The sequence below is a fragment of the Mauremys reevesii genome, linkage group 1 (assembly GCF_016161935.1).
Source record: "Mauremys reevesii isolate NIE-2019 linkage group 1, ASM1616193v1, whole genome shotgun sequence".
NCBI classification, from domain to species: domain Eukaryota; kingdom Metazoa; phylum Chordata; order Testudines; family Geoemydidae; genus Mauremys; species Mauremys reevesii.
This window is the reverse complement of record NC_052623.1, coordinates 304,238,432-304,257,407: the sequence shown is the minus strand read 5'-3', so window position 1 is coordinate 304,257,407 and position 18,976 is coordinate 304,238,432. Positions and strand designations below refer to the sequence as shown.

At 39.4% G+C, this 18,976-nt stretch overlaps 1 protein-coding gene across 3 annotated transcripts in view; it reads left to right on the top strand.

Annotated features, from left to right (window-relative positions):
- The window catches only part of ARID2 (AT-rich interaction domain 2), a 164,878-nt gene that overhangs the window by 13,232 nt on the left and 132,670 nt on the right, over nucleotides 1–18,976 (top strand). The window contains exons 1-3 of one of the 3 annotated variants that reach the window (XM_039504879.1): nucleotides 1,246–2,118; nucleotides 2,279–2,372; nucleotides 3,482–3,579. The exons of 1 other annotated variant lie outside the window; for it this stretch is intronic. In XM_039504879.1, the coding sequence (XP_039360813.1) occupies nucleotides 2,027–2,118; nucleotides 2,279–2,372; nucleotides 3,482–3,579 (284 nt within the window). In that variant the 5' untranslated portion in view covers nucleotides 1,246–2,026. Of the gene's footprint in view, nucleotides 1–1,245; nucleotides 2,119–2,278; nucleotides 2,373–3,481; nucleotides 3,580–18,976 lie in introns of those variants that run through there. One more of the 3 variants, XM_039504880.1, reaches the window with a different exon arrangement.

Sequence of the window (18,976 nt, the reverse complement as noted above, 5' to 3'; positions counted from 1 at the left end):
TCCAAACAGAGGGATTTCTGCCTCCCCCTCTCCACAATGAGTGTGACCTAGAGGACAGCTCCTTTCGAACATCTTACTATATCTCTGTGGGTATATTCAAGCTGAAAGAGCAGTCAAAAGAAAAATAATCTTACGTAAAAAAATGGTTTATTCCCTTAAGTAAGTTAGTACAGGGAGTATAAGGGCATTATAGTTTTCCTTTAAGTGCTCACTTGAAGCCATAATGTGCCATCAGTTTTAAAACAGAACTTCTTACTGATTTTAATGAGGAATTCTGCTTAAAAACTGCTGAATATAGCCTTGGATTTCAGTTTATTGTCTGTGAGAGATAAATGCCCCTCCGTAGTCTTATAAAGTGGAACAAGTGCTCACCTCAAGTTCTATCTACTCTATGAGAAGGACAAGTGCTCACCTGGATTATCACTTACTGGTCTGTAAATGAGGGATGATTTTAGGGAGAATTCACCTGGGATCCCATTTACTGTATGATCCCATTCCCCCTTCCACCCACCCCCACTTACTTTAATGGGAGCAGAATGGTGGCCTGGATGAAAATCTATAAAAGCATTCACTTGGGTTCCTACATACTATATGAGGAACAAGAGTTTACCTGGAGGCTCATTTATTGTATGCTAGGGGACATGTGGTGGCCTAGATGCTGGGCCTCATTATAAGAGACGTCCTGTTCAATGTATATGAGGGACAAGTTTCCCTCCCTATGAATTGTATGAGGACCAATATTAGATAGAAGCATACACATGGAAATCCCATTAACTGCTCACAGGCATATATGTGACTTTGTCTGGGGTGTAGTATTAATAAAATTGTTTAATTACAAAAATATCACTTCTAAACCAGAAAGAAAATATTTACCTAGCAAAACAATTCACTCCCCTAGTGACATACCTGCCTAAGATATCACTCATTTAAGGGATCAGACTTCCTCATTGGGAATATTTTACAATATTTAATCTCTTACAGGAGTTTGGGGGCTTTTCAATGAAGTATGTAAAATCCCCCTTATAATTCAAAATGCCTTAGAGTGAGACACCCAAAAGTTTGGTTTTAAGTCAAAATCCTCCCTTGACCCCTTTATTTTGTTAACTCAATACATTTGATTTAGGCCAATTTAATACAGAGATTTCAAATCAAACTTTCCTGTTTCCTTGTTTCTCCCTCGAATAAGTCACTGGAATGATTCGTCCCTTTAAAGCCCGGGAAGAAGGGCACATTTCCCCTATCCCTAACGCTGGAACAACCGGTAGTAGCCGTTTTTTCCCGTCCCTCTTCTCCTTCTCCCTTTTCTCTTTCCGCCTGGCTTTGTGTGAAGTTTGCGGCACATTGCAGATGAGCCCTTAGCGGCGAGAGGAGCCTATTGTTCCCCGCCAGGAACTGCTTGCTGGGGCTGTGCTGGCTTTTGCCTTTCGAGCAGCCTGTTGCAGTACCTGGGTCGGCCTCTGGGGTTCGCTGTGTTGCGCTCTCGCCCAGGCAGCCGCACGGCGGCCTCAGATCTTTTTGTCTGAGAGAGAAGAGAAGTGAATCCCGCTGCCGCCGCCGCCGCCGCTGTACAGTGTGTGTGTGTGAGAGAGGGAGAGGGAGATTGCATGGAGCCGCGTCTGTAACACACACACACTGTCAATACCTCACTCCAGCTCCCCCCGCCCTACCACAACACTAACCCAATTCATTGTGTGATCCAGCAGCACCATGTTGAGTCTCATGTGCCGGTTGGATCGGTTGGGTTTGTGGTGCTGAGACAGGCAGCGGCAGGAATTACTGAGAGGTGCCCCTCTCCCTCCCTGTGTGTCTCTGCTTGTGTGTTGTGTGAAGACGGGACTCGCAATTACCACGCTCTCGGGGGCTCCCTTATTCCTTTTAAACTTTTTTTTTAAGCAAGCCCCTCTCCATGGCTGATCCCCGGCCGAGCACGGGCACCTGGGTCTCGTAAAGACAAGGAGGAGCCGGGGATTGTTGTTGTTGTTTTTTTAATTGGATTTTTAAAAGAAAACCTTTTTAAATACAAAAAATGGCAAATTCGACGGGTAAAACCCAACCAGACCAGCGGAGAAAGGGACTCGCTTTCCTGGACGAGCTGCGGCAGTTTCACCACAGCAGAGGGTGAGGAAAATGGGGAGATGGAAGGGGAGGGGGGGAGGCTTTTAAACCGGCCAGATCCAACTTCCAGCCCCTTCCCTGAAGGACACGGCAGCCCCTATGAGGGGAGAAAAGGGGACAGAGTTGACAAGTTGTGTTGTTTTGTGTGTATCGCCTTTGGCAGGTCTCCTTTTAAGAAGATCCCTGTGGTGGGTGGGAAGGAGCTGGATCTTCACGCTCTCTACACCAGAGTCACCACTTTAGGCGGATTTGGGAAGGTGAGTGGAAGTTTTAATTTGGGTTTCCCTCCCAGTAACCTCTTCCCAAAAGTCTCCTCTGACCCTCGGGGGCAGAGAGGGGAGGTGGGGTGGCCGGGAAGCGTCCCATTGAAAGCCGGTAAGGGAAGGTGGGGGGTGGAAGAAGGAAGGAAGCAGGCAGGCAGGTTGGTGGCTTGGCCTTGTTGGTAGAGAGATGAAGGGGGATCGTTGGGGGTGCAGCGTACACACTGCTTGTGCCTCCCTTTCCTCCTCCACAGCCCCCTTTTTCCTTCCCCTCTTTCCTGGGAGAAGGAGAGAGAGCAGAGTGTGTAGGTGTGCGTGTGAGTTTGTTTCTCTCGCTTGCGATTGCTGCTTTCTGTGTGTTTCACACAGGCGGAGACGGAGAGGAGCGTCTGAGTGCAGTTTTAGTGCAACTCAAAATTAGCGGGCATGTTTAACATCGATAATCGGCACGGAGCATGGGCTAGGAAATGATCCTCGCAGCCGGGGGGGACTAGGCGCTGCCCTCGGAGCCCTTCCCGGAGAGAAATAACAAAAGGGGCACCCAAGACGGTGTGTAATCAAATAGCCATCTTTAGGCTTCAAGGCTAGGGACAGAAATGTAGGCCTCAAATGAAAGGCCTCTCTGTGTCTATGGATCTGTCTTGGGGGGACTCACCGGGACGGCTCCCCTGAACCCCGGACACCAGTGGGCGCCCCCTCCAAGACTTTCGTGAATCATTTTAAACTTCTTTGGGTTTTTAACGGACCGCGTTAGGATTTAAAAGGGGGCGATAGAGGGACTCCCGATTGGTTATTGTCCAGGCAGTAAAAACAAAACAAACAACCCCAAAACAATATAATCCCTCCGTTTCCCCCAGAATAACCAAATACATTAAATAAAATGTAAAATAGTGGTGAGGGGCTGGATTATACCTGAGGGGAGACCACCAGGGACTGTCAATGAGAAATATAGCCATATATCCCATATATATAGATATAGATCTTTCTCTATATAGTTTTCATATATTTATTTGTTTCATGGCAGCCCGTATTCCTTGTGATGTTCACTATCGAGGATATGTATTTGTGTATGTTGTGTATCTCTGTCTGTATGTTGTTTTTGACAGGTATCTGAGAAGAATCAGTGGGGAGAAATTGTAGAGGAGTTTAACTTTCCCAGAAGTTGTTCTAACGCTGCCTTCGCTTTAAAACAGTATTACTTGCGGTAAGTGCTGATAAGGGCTCTTTCAATAGTATTATTGAGCATGGGATAGCATTTTATTTTCAATGTGTGTAAATTTAAAAGCAACCCCACCCACCAAAAATACTCTGAAATAAAGCACTTCCTAATCAATTATTTAACTGGTTCACAGGTCAGTTGAAAGTAACTGTGTTGAGATTGTTTATATTTGTAATCTGTTTTGTTATTGTTTATATTTGTATTTTACATCTGCCAGCCTTAAACCTATCAGGTAAACTTAAGTACGTAAACAATAGTCAGAGGTATTTTTATTGATTATTTTAAATTGACAGTACAGTAAAACCGATACTAGCAACCAAATTAGTATATTAATTATTGAAACTTTGTTTCATTTCAGCGCAATAAAATGTCTTTATTGGTAGACTTGGTTACCTGTTTTTGAAGTTAGACTCTGGTTTAAAAATACATATTTTGAGGAAACATGGTTTGCTTCTCAACAATATATAAATACACAATTATCAGCTATTTGTAGTATACAATATTTTCAGTTGATTTTTATCATCTAGAGTTGTCAAATAGAATATTTTTTTTCAGTTACTTAAAAATATCAGTTTCCTGCATTCCCCCCGTGATCTTATTAAGTTCCTTAAAGTAATGCTAAGGGTTATTTTTCTGACCTTTAAGAACCTTATAGTGCATCTTTCAGTTTGGTGCATGTGCTACTGTTCAGTTACTAAATGGTCTTTTATTAATGTTAATTATAACTTTTATCAACTGTAATCTACATTAAAATATTCTTATATATATTCTAAAAGTGTTTGCCATATGTTTAAGGAGCCAACATTTATGTTTTTAAATTATATATATTACAGTAATTTTCAATTTTTTTAATGACAAAATAGATACAGGCTGTGCTTTTTCTATGTGGTATATCCTCTGTGTGTTGTTTTAATTGTTGATTTTTGTTTTCTCACAATGCACACAAGTTATATCTGTCTCAGGTTAGCATTCTGAATTAGAAAATGCAGTAATTGCACAGGTGCACTTTCTATTGGCTGTCCTAGATTGACTTCCAGCTTGAAGCTGTAGAGTTCACAGCACTGTGTAGAGCAGTTATTGAGTTACAGTGAAGTCTGGAAAACCTTAGTCAGATATCTGTAGCTACTGGATTTGTTTTGTGAGGGCATGTTATTTCTTTAAAATCCCTACCAACTGAAGAAATAAACTTTTCTAACACTATGTACTATTTTAATGGCTACTAGTGGGCCTAGGAATAAGTTGGGAATCTCATTTTTGGGTGTCTTCCATCTATTTTTGTTTGTTTGTTTTATTAATGTGCAGCATTGGGAGAATCTTGCTAAAGATGTGCTGGATGACAGGAATTGGTTTTTGCTTTTTTGAGTTTTCCTAATGGACTATGAGATCTCAAACTCCTGAAAAATGTACTAAAGTTGTAATATGATGATTGTTGTCTGACCTCTCCTTCTTTCGTGTCCATATTTTCAAATCAATAAATGTCAGAATACTCAAGCTTGTTGTGGTAATAGGTTGTATACTCTTTGGGACAGTTACTGTGCCTTCTTCTGTGTTTTGAAAGTGTCTTGCGCTCTGTGGTCTTTAGCACAATCCAAATAATAAGTAATTTAAAATATATAATGTGCCATTTTTTATTTAAAAATACATTGGATTCTTAGTAGACCAAATCACTAAAAGTTTGTATGTTGTTACCATAGTAGTATTGAAAGGGTATTAAAAATACCAATTTTTTCTAAAAGATGTACATAAACAGTCACAGTTCTTTTAAAGCTGTTATAATTGATTTTATTTTAGTGAAAAGAAATTTTTAAAAAAAATTGTTAAAATGAAAAATCTTTAAAAACAGTTTACGTTTTTCATAGATTTCCATCTTTTAGATAGTATAGTTCAAGAATAGCCTATCAATTATTTTTTCATAATTTTTGCTATTCTTGTTTTGCTCATTGTTGGGTAATTCCACTGGAAGATGAAGTGTTTTCTTAATTAACTTATTTTCCCTCCACTCCACGTTCATTGGTTTGTTATTGCAAGGTTGTAGCTGGGGTACTGACTTTTTGTTTGTTTGTTTATTCAGGCTTTTTGGGGGCGGGGGGAGAGGTGAGGAGAAGGAAGAAAGACACCAACACACACATTTTCAAAAATAACTAGTGATATTTAGTGCCTCAGTGCCTGACTTAATATTCCTTAAAGGGGCCTTATTTTCATGAATTGTTGGACATCTACCTTCTGAATATCAGACCCTTGGTGAGGGGGTTCAGTTTAGGTACACAAAATCATTAGTTACTTTTCAAAATCTTGTCCCACAAATTTTAAGGACTTTTGCAAACTGAACTGGTCAAAATTTGGGCCTAACAACCTTAGAAGTTTTTCACAGTATGTAACATTGGGCCTGGATCCTGTAAAGAGACCTGCACAGGCAGTTGTTTATAGGAGCCCTGTTCAACTCTATGGCACTCATTGATGTTCACTGTTTGTGCCACCTGAGACACATTGTGCATACACCAAAAAGAAGAATCACGTGGATACCTTAGCAGGTTTGGAGCCTTGATAGTTTGTGATGGTAAGAAGTTATATCTTTCTGTGAAGCATCTGGCATTGCACATGTTTGAGATAAGATCTCAAACTAGGTGGACTATTAGCCTGTTTTACTATATCATCTCTTAGGTTTGTGTCATTTTGATTTAAAATTATTGCTTAAATAGCTAGCTATTTGTATGACACACTGGTGATCCATTTGTCTCCATCAAATTGAATGTCTTGTCAAAGACATACCACACCCTTTTTCAGGTAGTGAGGGTTGTTGTTTTTAAACTGTAACTATTTTTTCATGTTGACTGTTGTGGAATTTTGCCAGATGAGTGTAAGAATGTGTTTTAGCCTTCATTAAAAACATAAATTTAAAACTGGATACGCTCCTGATCCCATGATAAACAATTCAAATAAGCTAAAAAAAATTCTCCAAAAATTATGTGTGAGAGACTGCCTTAATCACACTAACTGTTTGACTACATTTGCTTTGAACTGTCTGACAGGTACAGCAATTCATGTGCTATGATTCTGTAGTGAGCAGTCAAAAGCCACAGTGCCAATAATTTGTTAATATAGTGGTGTAAGTCTCTACAGTAGCAGTTAGTGTAATTCCCTTGAATCTTAGTGCAAATTAGATGTTTCATGTCAATTGAGATGAATTAGTAAAGCATTTTCCAAATACTTCTATGTGGGTACTTTACAGTGTTAAAGGAAACATTTTAATATGGGGCAGTACATGTAAATGGTGGTCAAAAGCATGTTTTTACATTTCTTGTCATCTATACCTTGCTAAACATGTTGGCAAAAGAGAAGTTTAACAAAAAACCAGAAGTTTGTTTCATGTAATGGCTGGATAGGCCACCAGTCATACAAACAGTTGCCCTGATGTGGCCCTTCCATCCATGTGGAGTCCTGTTAGTGGAACTTCACGTGGGCATAAACCTACAGGGATGTATCCAGGGCCGCCCAGAGAATTCCGGGGGCCCGGGGTCTTCGGCAGCGGGGGGCCCCCGCTCAGGGGCGGCTCTAGACCCCAGCGCGCCGAAGACCTGGGGGGCGGCATTTGGCTCCGGTTGAGCTCCCGCAGGCATGCCTGCGGCAGGTCGACCGGAGCCCGGGACGAGTGACTGCGGCGGGTGCCGTGGTCCCGCGGCTCCGCTTGACCTCCCGCAGTCATGGCTGCGGCAGGTCCACTCGTCCCGGGCTCCGGTGGACCTGCCGCAGCCATGCCTGCGGGAGCTCAACCGGAACCGCAGGGGCCCCAGAAAACACTCGTGGGGGCCCCTGCGGGACGCGGGGCCTGGGGCAAATTGCCCCTCTTGCCCCCCCCTCTGGGCGGCCCTGGATGTATCTGTTTGTAGGTTCTGTGCCTGTAGCTGTATATGGGGAACAGGTGGTAGGAGGGAAGAGAATTTAAAACCAAAGATGGAACATGGGTGGCTGAATTAAAAATCACTGTTACAGAGACATGAATTATTTCTTTTAATATATTTGTGGTGGTTAGAGAAGTTAGGCTAAAGATTGTTGTTTCCTTTAGATAGCAGGTATTGGGGAGGAGGAAGGATAGCTCAGTGGTTTGAGCATTGGCCTGCTAAACCCAGGGTTGTGAGTTCAATCCTTGAGGGGGCCATTTAGGGATCTGGGGCAAAAATTGGTCCTGCTAGTGAAGGCAGGGGGCTGGACTCAATGACCTTTCAAGGTCCCTTCCAGTTCTAGGAGATTGGTATATCTCCAATTATTTATTTTTTATTTATTTTTAGGTAGAATGAGTTTAAATTTCGGTCATGTAAGTAATTTTTTTGAAATTGTGAAGCTGGTTTGTAAGTGAACTCATGCTAAAGATAAAGGCAGCAAAAAGCAGAATGAGTTAATGTTAGGGGCATAGGAGAATAAGAAGGGTTTTAATAAATATCAAGGGGGAAGAAGTAGTAGTAAAGGGAAAGTAGGTCAGTTAATAAATGAGGAAAGGGATTAAATTAATTATTAAAAAAGACCATCATACTGAACCACTTAAACAAATTTTATCTTTAATGAGAAAAATAAACAAGTTTGGACAATTAAGAGCTGAGGAAAACCTTAAATATAGCTATTCATGAAGAGTAGGTAGAATACTTGAAGAAAAATCTGAACAGTTCTATAAATCTGCTGAATTTTAAGGTAATACAAGATTGGAGAAAAGCAAATATAGTTCTGATTTTCAAAAAAGGAGAATCATCCTAGCAATTAGACCCTTAGAAAAAAATCTAACCTCTATTCCTCATAAAAGAATGGAACAAATATTGAGAAAATTCCCCTCTTAATATAATGGAACCATGCACAATAAGTAGTCTGGATTTATAAAGAACAGATTTTTGCCAAACTATGTTGATTTTCCTTCTTTTTAAAAAAAAAAAAGTTCAAAATTAGGTTTTAATCCTGCAACTGGACCTGTACAGGCATCAATGGTTTCTGCATGGATGCAAAGATTCATCTGCCTGCTGGATCTGGTTGTAGGGTCAGGGGACGGGGTCATAGTGGATGATGGAAAAGTTACAGCTGAATTTATTTAAATTTGAGTAAAACATCTGAAATATTGTCTCTCAAAATCTCACTCTCAAATTATTTAAAAATATAGCCAATCTTGTGGATTAAAAACTGAATGAAGAACCATAAAAAAAATGATAAATAGCAAAGAATGGGGGACATGCGTAGTGAGGAACTGCCGAGATCTTTTGGGTCCAGTTTAAGGCCTCAGTCCTGTAAAGAGATCCACTGGTACAAATACATAGCCACATAGACTTAGTTCCATTACAGCTTCGAGACCGTAATTATTGTCTTTATTAATGATCTTTAAGGGAAAGTGAACAGCATACTAAAGAAATTAGCTGATGATGCTAAACTGGAGAAAGTTGTAAATACCAGTGAGGACAGAGAAATAAAAGAAATAGACCTAGAAAGATTGGAGACGGCAGCAAATAACAAAATGAGATTTAGTTTTGAAAATTCAAGCTAAACATCTCGGGGGCAATAATCCAAAAAACAGGTATTCGGTGTGAGGGAATAACCTGGAAAGCAGTAATGCTGAAAAAGAGATGGGAGTGATAGTGAACAGCAAATGAGATATCAGGGGCCTGATCATCCCGTCAGTTGCTTGTGCATACAGCTCCCATTGATATTAATGGGAGTTCTACATGCTACTGACAGAATTCGATCAGGCCCCAGGTTGCAATGTGCTATGGCAGCAGAAAAGGCCAACATAATTTTAGGCTGCATACACAGAGGCATCATGTCACAACAGTGGGGTAATGGTCTCTCTTCTAGGACACTAGTATGACTGCATCAGGAATATTGTTTTTACTTTCAGCACCTCATTACCAGGTGGGACAAATAGGATTTAAGCACTGGAATAAATTGTCTAGGGAGGTTGTAGAATCTCCATCATTGGGGATTTTTAAGAGCAGGTTGGACAAATGCCTGTAAGGTGTGGTCTAGATAATACTTAGTCCTGCCTTGAGTGCAGGGAACTGGACTAGATGACCGCTTGAGGTCCCTTTCAGTTCTATGATTCTATGTTTAGAAGACTTTTGGGATTGATTTAAAGGGAAAGACTGAGATAAATATGTATTGCTTGACTAAGCAAGGACTATAGTGGCCATGATGATATTCATCCTACAGACATTTCACAGGTTTTAACACTTAAAAAGGGGTGGAATTATTTAGAGTAGTGTAAGAGGCTGTAATAAGAAGTAATGGGATTAAATTAATAAATGATACATTTAAACTAAATAGCAGGCCAAACTTTTAAAGTAAGATCTACTATATTGTGGAATAGTCTGCCAAGGAAAATGGTGGAAACCCTATTGCATGGATCATTTAAAAATAAACTGTTTGGAACAAGGGAGAAACAGCATTGATGTGGAGATGGAGTAGATGATGTTATAGGTGTTGTCCATCCTTGAATAATACCGTAAGGGAGGCTGTCATTTACTACAGGTTTTACTGGAACACTGTGTGCTTCATCTTAAAAAGCTGTATCACTTAAATTTTATCACAGACCCTGCAGTGATTGCAAGAGTAGAGATCACATATGGCTGTTAATTGTTAGTGTGTTTTTTTAAATTCTTTCTTAAGGGAAAATAATTTATAGTTTGTGCTTCCATCAAGCAGTTGAGGCCTTGGTTTGAAGGCTTAGGGAAATATTTTAAATACTTGATGGAGAATTTTGTTTTAGTTATAGTAGTACTGTTGGTGCCTCTACTGTCAAGGCTAAACTTGATTTTTTGAGATTAAATATCTTGGTCATTTCAAATCTCAGGGTGTCTCTTGGTAAGAGTTATTTATTTAGATGGATTCTGTCTCCCCACCAACTGTACTGGCAGTCTGCTCAAAAGTTAATATAGCCTCAGTGTTGTAAAACTTGCACTTGGAGGGGAGGGGGGGTTTGGGAGCCAGCAGCAAATTAGGGAGTTAGTGGTAGCATGGTTATGTTAAAGTTGTTCTGACTGAAAACTCAACCAAAAGTCCCTGAAGCAAGTGTGAAGAGACAGGGCCTCTATGCAGATGGCCCTCGCCTCCATCGGATCCCTGAGATCTTCAGTGAAGGGGCAAACACCTCTCTGCTGCTGAACAAGCTGGTGAAAACTCTGTGAAGTGAACTTTGTGGTAATTTTTTTTCTCCTGGTTCCTTCCTGTGGGCTTTTCTGTTGGAGGTAATGATCTGGATTCTCTGCTGCTAAACTTATAAATATTCATTTATTTATATATTTATAATTTTTGGCAAGACACTATACTTCAGTGTTAACACATAGTTCTGAATTTCTTTGTAAGTACTTAAAATATATATTTAATCTGACAGTTACGTGCAGTGACTTGTAATTTACAAAAATATAACCTTTTGGTAACAGCTCTACTTATTGTGATTACACTAAGACTTGTTCAGTCTTTTGCTAACTGGTGAAAGGTTATGGGGGGCATTTTATTATGTTAAATTGAGTTTATATTTTCAGACATAAAAATAGCTATCGTAACCATTTAAGTTTCAAATATAGGATAAACAGAATGCTTATTAGTGCAAGACTCCTGCTTGTCCCCTAGTGAAGTGGAATAAGACGGTGGGCAGGGAGACAACAGGTTCAGAGTTCTTTTCCCTTCATCACCTGACAGGTTTAAATTCTTTGCAATTAACACACTTTAATGAGTAATATAGTTTGCCCTCATTTGCCAGTGAGATGCCTGAGGGCAGGTCTACACTGCAAAATTAAGTCGACTTAAGTTATATCAACATGCAGCCACCACAGTAATTAAATCGCTTTTGCATGTCCACACTAGGCTCTTTGTGTCAGCAGTGTGCATCCTGAGCAGGAGCGCTTGCATCAGTTAAACTGTCAGTGTGGGGCATTGTGGGACAACTTCTGAAAGGCAACAACAATCGATGTAAGCAACGCACTTATACTGTCGATTTAACTACGTTGGCCTAAGCACTGGGCCTCTCGCGGAAGTGGAGTTATTAAGCAGGTGTAGTGAGTGGGCTACATTGGTGAGAGGTACATTTAAGTGTAGACGCTTACAGAGTTAGGTCAACGTAAGCTGCCTTATGTCGACCTGACTCTGTAGTGTAGACCAGGCCTAAGATACACAGAAGTTAAGCCAGTTACATTGGGAGCATATATCAGAGCTGAGAATGAAGCCCAGGTATCTTATGTGTAAGACCCTTATCTTATCCAATAAACTTCTTCCAGTCTCTGAGCCTTAGTTAAGCTATCTATAAAATGAGTTATTAATGCTTACCACCTTTGAAATCAATAGCTGAACAAGCACCATATTAGTGCAAAGTAGTAGTATTTGCCATGTTTTGCAGATGGGAAAATTGAGACACCGAAAAGCTAAATCAATAACTTAGATTGTAAGCTCTTTGGGGCAGGGATTGTCTTTTTACTGTGTGTCTGTACAGTGGAGCTCTGGTCCTTGATTGTTCCTTGGAGTTACTTCAGTACAAATAATAATTTTGGAGGACACACCTCGAGTACAGTGAATAGGGTGCGGGCCCGGAAGTCAACCAAAAGACCTGGTTTCTAGTCCTGGGTCTGACATTTATTTGGTAGGCAAACTTAAGCAAGTCCCTTGACATCAATGTTTGCCCATCTGTAAAATGGGATTGTGAACTCTTTGGGGCAGAGACTGTCTCTCTTCTTATTTCTGTGACGTGCCTAGCATTCTTTTGGATATTTGAAAATAAATACTAAGGAATTAGAACTATTAGAAAGATAAATCCATTTCCAAACTGTTTATATGTGCCCTGCCATGTGGAGAAGCAAAGAACATGGCATAGATGAGAGGGAGAACATATTCCCTCTTTAGGGAATATGTAAATTAGAATACAATCATAGAGAAGGAACAGAAGAGATTGGATGATTTTTGGTACAAATACTTCTGAAAGAGAGAAGCTGACTTTTAGAAAGAAAAGAAAATAGTGAGAAGCTACTTAGAATAGTGGTGTATCTTTGGACTCTGCTTGAGGGTTTAGTTGGCTAAACATCCAGTTACAAATATAGTTTCCCGGGAGCAAAATGTTGAAGTCTAAACTGAGTTGGATTAGATTTTCAACCTCAAGATAGTTAAATTGAGGTTGCTACAATTCCATAATGCTATCTGTATATAGGCCCCAATTCTGCAATGTATTGATGCCTGTGTCTAACTTTAAAAATGTGAGTTGTGGAATTGAAGTTAATGTGTAAAGTGTTTTGGTGTATATAGAAGTTGCAGTATCTACTTTATAGGGACATGATGTATTGGGGTGGCTGTTCTGTTGGGTCGTTTCCCAAGAAACGGAGTTAGCTGAGTTTCATGATTACCTTAATTCTGTTATAAATTTAGTAAATGCCAAGTAGTTTAATGGTGATTAAGATGTTAAGAAGGTGTAAAATTGTAAGCTCTGATATCATATAGCCAGATAAAAATTAAGAGTTATACTTTTGTCAGTACATAGTTGACTTTGGTCAACTGGTGGTCTTGATCAAGTATTGCAGAGGTCAGGTAGTGTCCGCAAACAGTTCTACTTTATGAAATTCACATGTGCAGTTCGTAATTTTTGGCAAGATAGCAGGACTTTGAAGCTCTGGAGTTTGAAATGCTTTCTCCTGAGCATTTTTCTTTTCTCTACCCCATTTTTTTACTTCTGGAAGACCTAAGAAATTTAAATTTAAAATAACCTATATTCATATAATGCTACGTTTGCACAGTAAGACATGAAAAGTCAGGATTGACCTAATTTAAGGCTGAATGTGCAACCTTATCTCTGCCCCTAGAGCATATGTTTTATGATCAGGGCCTTGTATACTCTGTGGCACAATGGGACTAAATTCCACAGCAACATTAATCTCTTGTATCTCCCACCCTTACATAAACATGCAATTATGGCTCATAGTTAAAAATACTAATTGACATGAGATTCATTTACTATTTTCAATGGTGATTATTTTTGAGTATGGATTTTTCTTCTTTATGCTCTCTACGTATCCTAGCTCCACTTCTCAGGCTTCCACCATGTTGCCCATTTGGTCAGACTCAGAAACTTTTTTCCTCTGCATTTGTGTCAGGAAATGAGAGAGCTCATAACCAGCTTCAGCAGCTCCTCAAACTGGCTCCCTAGGTCTTTACTGCTGTACTATTTTCCAAGTTGACTAACTCAGCTCACCAGTCAGTGCTTCTGATTTTCCCCTCATCCTCTTCTGGCTCCCTGGATGGAAGTTGGAGTCCAGCTTTAGTTCAATGACACCCCCCCTGCACCCCCCTGCTGTCTTTCTCTGTGGAACTATTCAAGGAGCATTAATTCCCACTTGTGGGAAAGACTACAGGTAAAGGAATCTGGAGGCAGGTCCTAGCAGAGCAGGGAGAGAACCAAATGTGACATGCCTGGCTGCAACAAAATAGAAAATTCTGCAACAAAAATGTTGAATTCCATAGTGTCTGGGAAAAATTCCACAGCTGTGGAATTGCAGAATCCATAGGACCAAACTGAGATGAATGGGGCAGTTCATGTGTCTTAGAGCTGTTATTTCAAGGTCTTTGCAGACCTAGGCATTGGTTTACACTTGATTCATGTTTCCAAGGTTATCTCTGTAGCCACAAGGGCTAGAAATATAATATTTTAAAATTGAAAACAGTGCTTCTGGAGCAGAATTCTGTATAAAAGATGAATTCCACAGTAAATTCTGATGGCAGATTTGTGGAATAAACGGCACTGATTACGATACAATTTTGAATAATACAGTGTAAAATCATACAATTTTCTTCAATCTTAGGCAAACTGGTTGCATATTTTGTACTATGTGCTACTCTATGTATGCCATGAAAGTCATTTAGTTGAATAGTATGCAGTAAATTGTAGTTAAACACACTGTTGATAAATACAGAGCCATAGAGTAGTAGTAAAAATGTGGTGAACTCCCAAATTAAATTACAGCGCTAACTGTATCAATGACTGCATCACTATCGGTAGTGCTTCATTATTACACCTCATGGTCAATACACTGTTATTGCTTAATACAGCTAAACAGTTAGAATCATGAATACATTTTTATGTGATCTTATAAAAAACTCATTGTCAGTTTACTTGTATTCAGCTAGTTGGAAATATATTGAGAATTTTCTGATCAAGAATGTACAGATGTACATTCTATATGCTGTCTCATTTAATAAATAACCATATTTTAACATTATTTTAAAGAAACTTCATCTGGCAATTGGAGAAGTAAACATTTGAACTTTATTAAGACAGTTTGAGGAGAGTACCTATTTAAAAAAAAATCAGCTATAGTTCTACATAAGACATAGTAAAACAAAAACAAACAAAAAACCTGCAACTCACACAAAAATACAATTCTGTTTGTCTGAGATACCTCTAGTGAGATAAATGATTGTTCAGAAATATATCAGTCTCCAATGGGAAGCAAAAATATCCTGTTGGTAGTATAGTACATTGATGCTTTTATAGGTGGTGATTTGCAGTAGGATATGTACGGTATATGCGGAAGTGTGTTCGGATCTGCATAGGCAGCCTGCTGTACCTACTCAGAATTCTATTGAAATCAATGGGAATCCTCCACATAGGGAAAGTGGTCTCTTTGTACGGAACAGATTGCAGGATCTGGGCCATAATTATTAAAATACAGCTTTAGAGAAAAGATGGTCTAAAAAGTGGAAATCAGGAAAGATCTACTGAACACACATGACAATAAAATTAGTGCAAACTGAACACCCACAACTTCCATTGCCTCCAGTGGGACTTTGTAGATAAGTAAGGGCTGCAGGCTCAAAGCACATTAGAAGTAATTTTCTCAAGGATAGGACTTGTATTTGGCACAATGACATCAATTTAAGATCGTTTAGTGTCTGATCTAGCTAGCACTGGGGAGGAGGGGTGGAAGGAATCTACTGAAAACTGGGAAAGACAAGGCAATGGGGAAAAAAGTATATAAAATATAGTTTGGCTTTCAAAATCAACTTAAACTGCATCCGATGAAGTGGGTATTCACCCACGAAAGCTCATGCTGCAAAATGTCTGTTAGTCTATAAGGTGCCACAGGATTCTTTGCTGCTTAAACTTCATGTTACTTGTTCAGTATGGAAAAGATTTTTACACTGACTGACCCACACAGCTTGACAGTTCAAAATTTAAAATAAAAAACCCCTAGTAAAAGTAGAATTCACTTAATAATTGGTACAAAGTAGCTGCTTAGTTTAGTTCTTACAGTTAAGTTTTCAAGATTCTATCAACAGGACTTTTTGTTTTACCTTTACTATCATCCTTAATTTCATCGGTATATTATAATGCTCAATATTGCTGATTTTCAGCGGCCACAATAAATACAGACATTTAAAACCTTTTTGTAATGTCGATGAGGGGACTAGTCGTGGACATAATTTGAGAAAAGTAGGGAGAATGTGAATATGAATGTATATTATACAAAATATACAAAAACTGCAAGAGTGTAATAAGAAAAGCCAAAGAGGAGTTTGAAGAACAGCTAGCCAAAAACTCCAAAGGTAATAACAAAATGTTTTTTAAGTACATCAGAAGCAGGAAGCCTGCTAAACAACCAGTGGGGCCCCTTGACGATGAAAATACAAAAGGAGCGCTTAAAGATGATAAAGTCATTGCGGAGAAACTAAATGGATTCTTTGCTTCAGTCTTCACGGCTGAGGATGTTAGGGAGATTCCCAAACCTGAGCTGGCTTTTGTAGGTGACAAATCTGAGGAACTGTCACAGATTGAAGTATCACTAGAGGAGGTTTTGGAATTAATTGATAAACTCAACATTAACAAGTCACCGGGACCAGATGGCATTCACCCAAGAGTTCTGAAAGAACTCAAATGTGAAGTTGCGGAACTATTAACTAAGGTTTGTAACCTGTCCTTTAATTCGGCTTCGGTACCCAATGACTGGAAGTTAGCTAATGTAACGCCAATATTTAAAAAGGGCTCTAGGGGTGATCCTGGCAATTACAGACCGGTAAGTCTAACATCGGTACCGGGCAAATTAGTTGAAACAATAGTAAAGAATAAAATTGTCAGACACATAGAAAAACAAACTCTTGAGCAATAGTCAACATGGTTTCTGTAAAGGGAAATTGTGTCTTACTAATGTATTAGAGTTCTTTGAAGGGGTCAACAAACATGTGGACAAGGGGGATCCGGTGGACATAGTGTACTTAGATTTCCAGAAAGCCTTTGACAAGGTCCCTCACCAAAGGCTCTTACGTAAATTAAGCTGTCATGGGATAAAAGGAAAGGTCCTTTCATGGATTGAGAACTGGTTAAAGGACAGGGAACAAAGGGTAGGAATTAATGGTAAATTCTCAGAATGGAGAGGGGTGGTGATCCCCAAGGGTCAGTCCTAGGACCAATCCTATTCAATTTATTCATAAATGATCTGGAGAAAGGGGTAAACAGTGAGGTGGCAAAGTTTGCAGATGATACTAAACTACTCAAGATAGTTAAGACCAAAGCAGATTGTGCAGAACTTCAAAAAGATCTCACAAAACTAAGTGATTGGGCAACAAAATGGCAAATGAAATTTAATGTGGATAAATGTAAAGTAATGCACATTGGAAAAAATAACCCCAACTATACATACAACATGATGGGGGCTAATTTAGCTACAACGAGTCAGGAAAAAGATCTTGGAGTTATCGTGGATAGTTCTCTGAAGATGTCCACGCAGTGTGCAGAGGCGGTCAAAAAAGCAAACAGGATGTTAGGAATCATTAAAAAGGGGATAGAGAATAAGACTGAGAATATATTATTGCCCTTATATAAATCCATGGTACGCCCACATCTCGAATACTGTGTACAGATGTGGTCTCCTCACCTCAAAAGAGATATTCTAGCACTAGAAAAGGTTCAGAAAAGAGCAACTAAAATGATTAGGGGTTTAGAGAGGGTCCCATATGAGGAAAGATTAAAGAGGCTAGGACTCTTCAGTTTGGAAAAGAGAAGACTAAGGGGGGACATGATAGAGGTATATAAAATCATGAGTGATGTTGAGAAAGTGGATAAGGAAAAGTTATTTACTTATTCCCATAATACAAGAACTAGGGGTCACCAAATGAAATTAATAGGCAGCAGGTTTAAAACAAATAAAAGGAAGTTCTTCTTCACGCAGCGCAGTCAACTTGTGGAACTCCTTACCTGAGGAGGTTGTGAAGGCTAGGACTATAACAATGTTTAAAAGGGGACTGGATAAATTCATGGTGGCTAAGTCCATAAATGGCTGTTAGCCAGGATGGGTAAGAATGGTGTCCCTAGCCTCTGTTCGTCAGAGGATGGAGATGGATGGCAGGAGAGAGATCACTTGATCATTGCCTGTTAGGTTCACTCCCTCAGGGGCACCTGGCATTGGCCACTGTCGGTAGACAGATACTGGGCTAGATGGACCTTTGGTCTGACCCGGTACGGCCTTTCTTATGTTATGTTCTTATGTAGAATATAGAAAGCATTTATAGTATGTGGAACTTTTCAGCTGTAGGTTACAGAACTGAATTCTGGTCAGGATGCTGGGTCACTAGTGAATTAACATTGCCATTGTCTTATAAATGTTGGGTGTCCTGTGGACTTGATTGAGTTCCACCTTCTTATCCCTACAAGGCCATTCTTCCAGAACAAAATTCAGACATGCTTGTGCAAGACTTCCCAGGGTTTTCTTGCATCTCTGCTTGTGTTATGAATGTTCTGTGAATAGAGGAATTCATTTCCAGTTTTGTCAATTGCACTTTTGTGAACGTTTTTCATGACCATTAAATTTGCCATTTTTATTCACATTTTTTTTTAAAGTGGAGATGTCATCTGTATAATTACTGTTTATTTTATCATTATTTCTACAATATTGTAATTATATAGCATGATTTACAAGCAAATAAATAAAGTCCCTGCCGTGAAGAATTTACAATCCAAGTGTCTGATCGTCCAAAACCTTTTTCATGGGTCATTGTCCCAGTGCGGAAGTCAATGGGACTATTCACCTGAGTAAGGGTGTGCTGCACTGGACTCTAAATTAGGACATAACATGATGATGATGAAAACAAACATTAGAAAGTATAGGGCTAAGGAAGGACACAGTATCGCACTAAGATTTTACATTTACTTTGGTTAGTAATGTCATCTTGAGGTTTTTTTTGTTTTGTTTGTTTTCTAATGATACTGTTACTGTGAGAAAAATTAGTAAATGTATTTCTATTACATATTTTGTATGTAAATTGTATATGTAAAAAGTACGTGATGGGATGATATGGCATGAAAGTTTTGTCACTATTTCTTGTATCTTTCCTACATCTGAAGCCAGATTTCATTGTTGTTATGAGTCCAACTGTACAGAGCGCA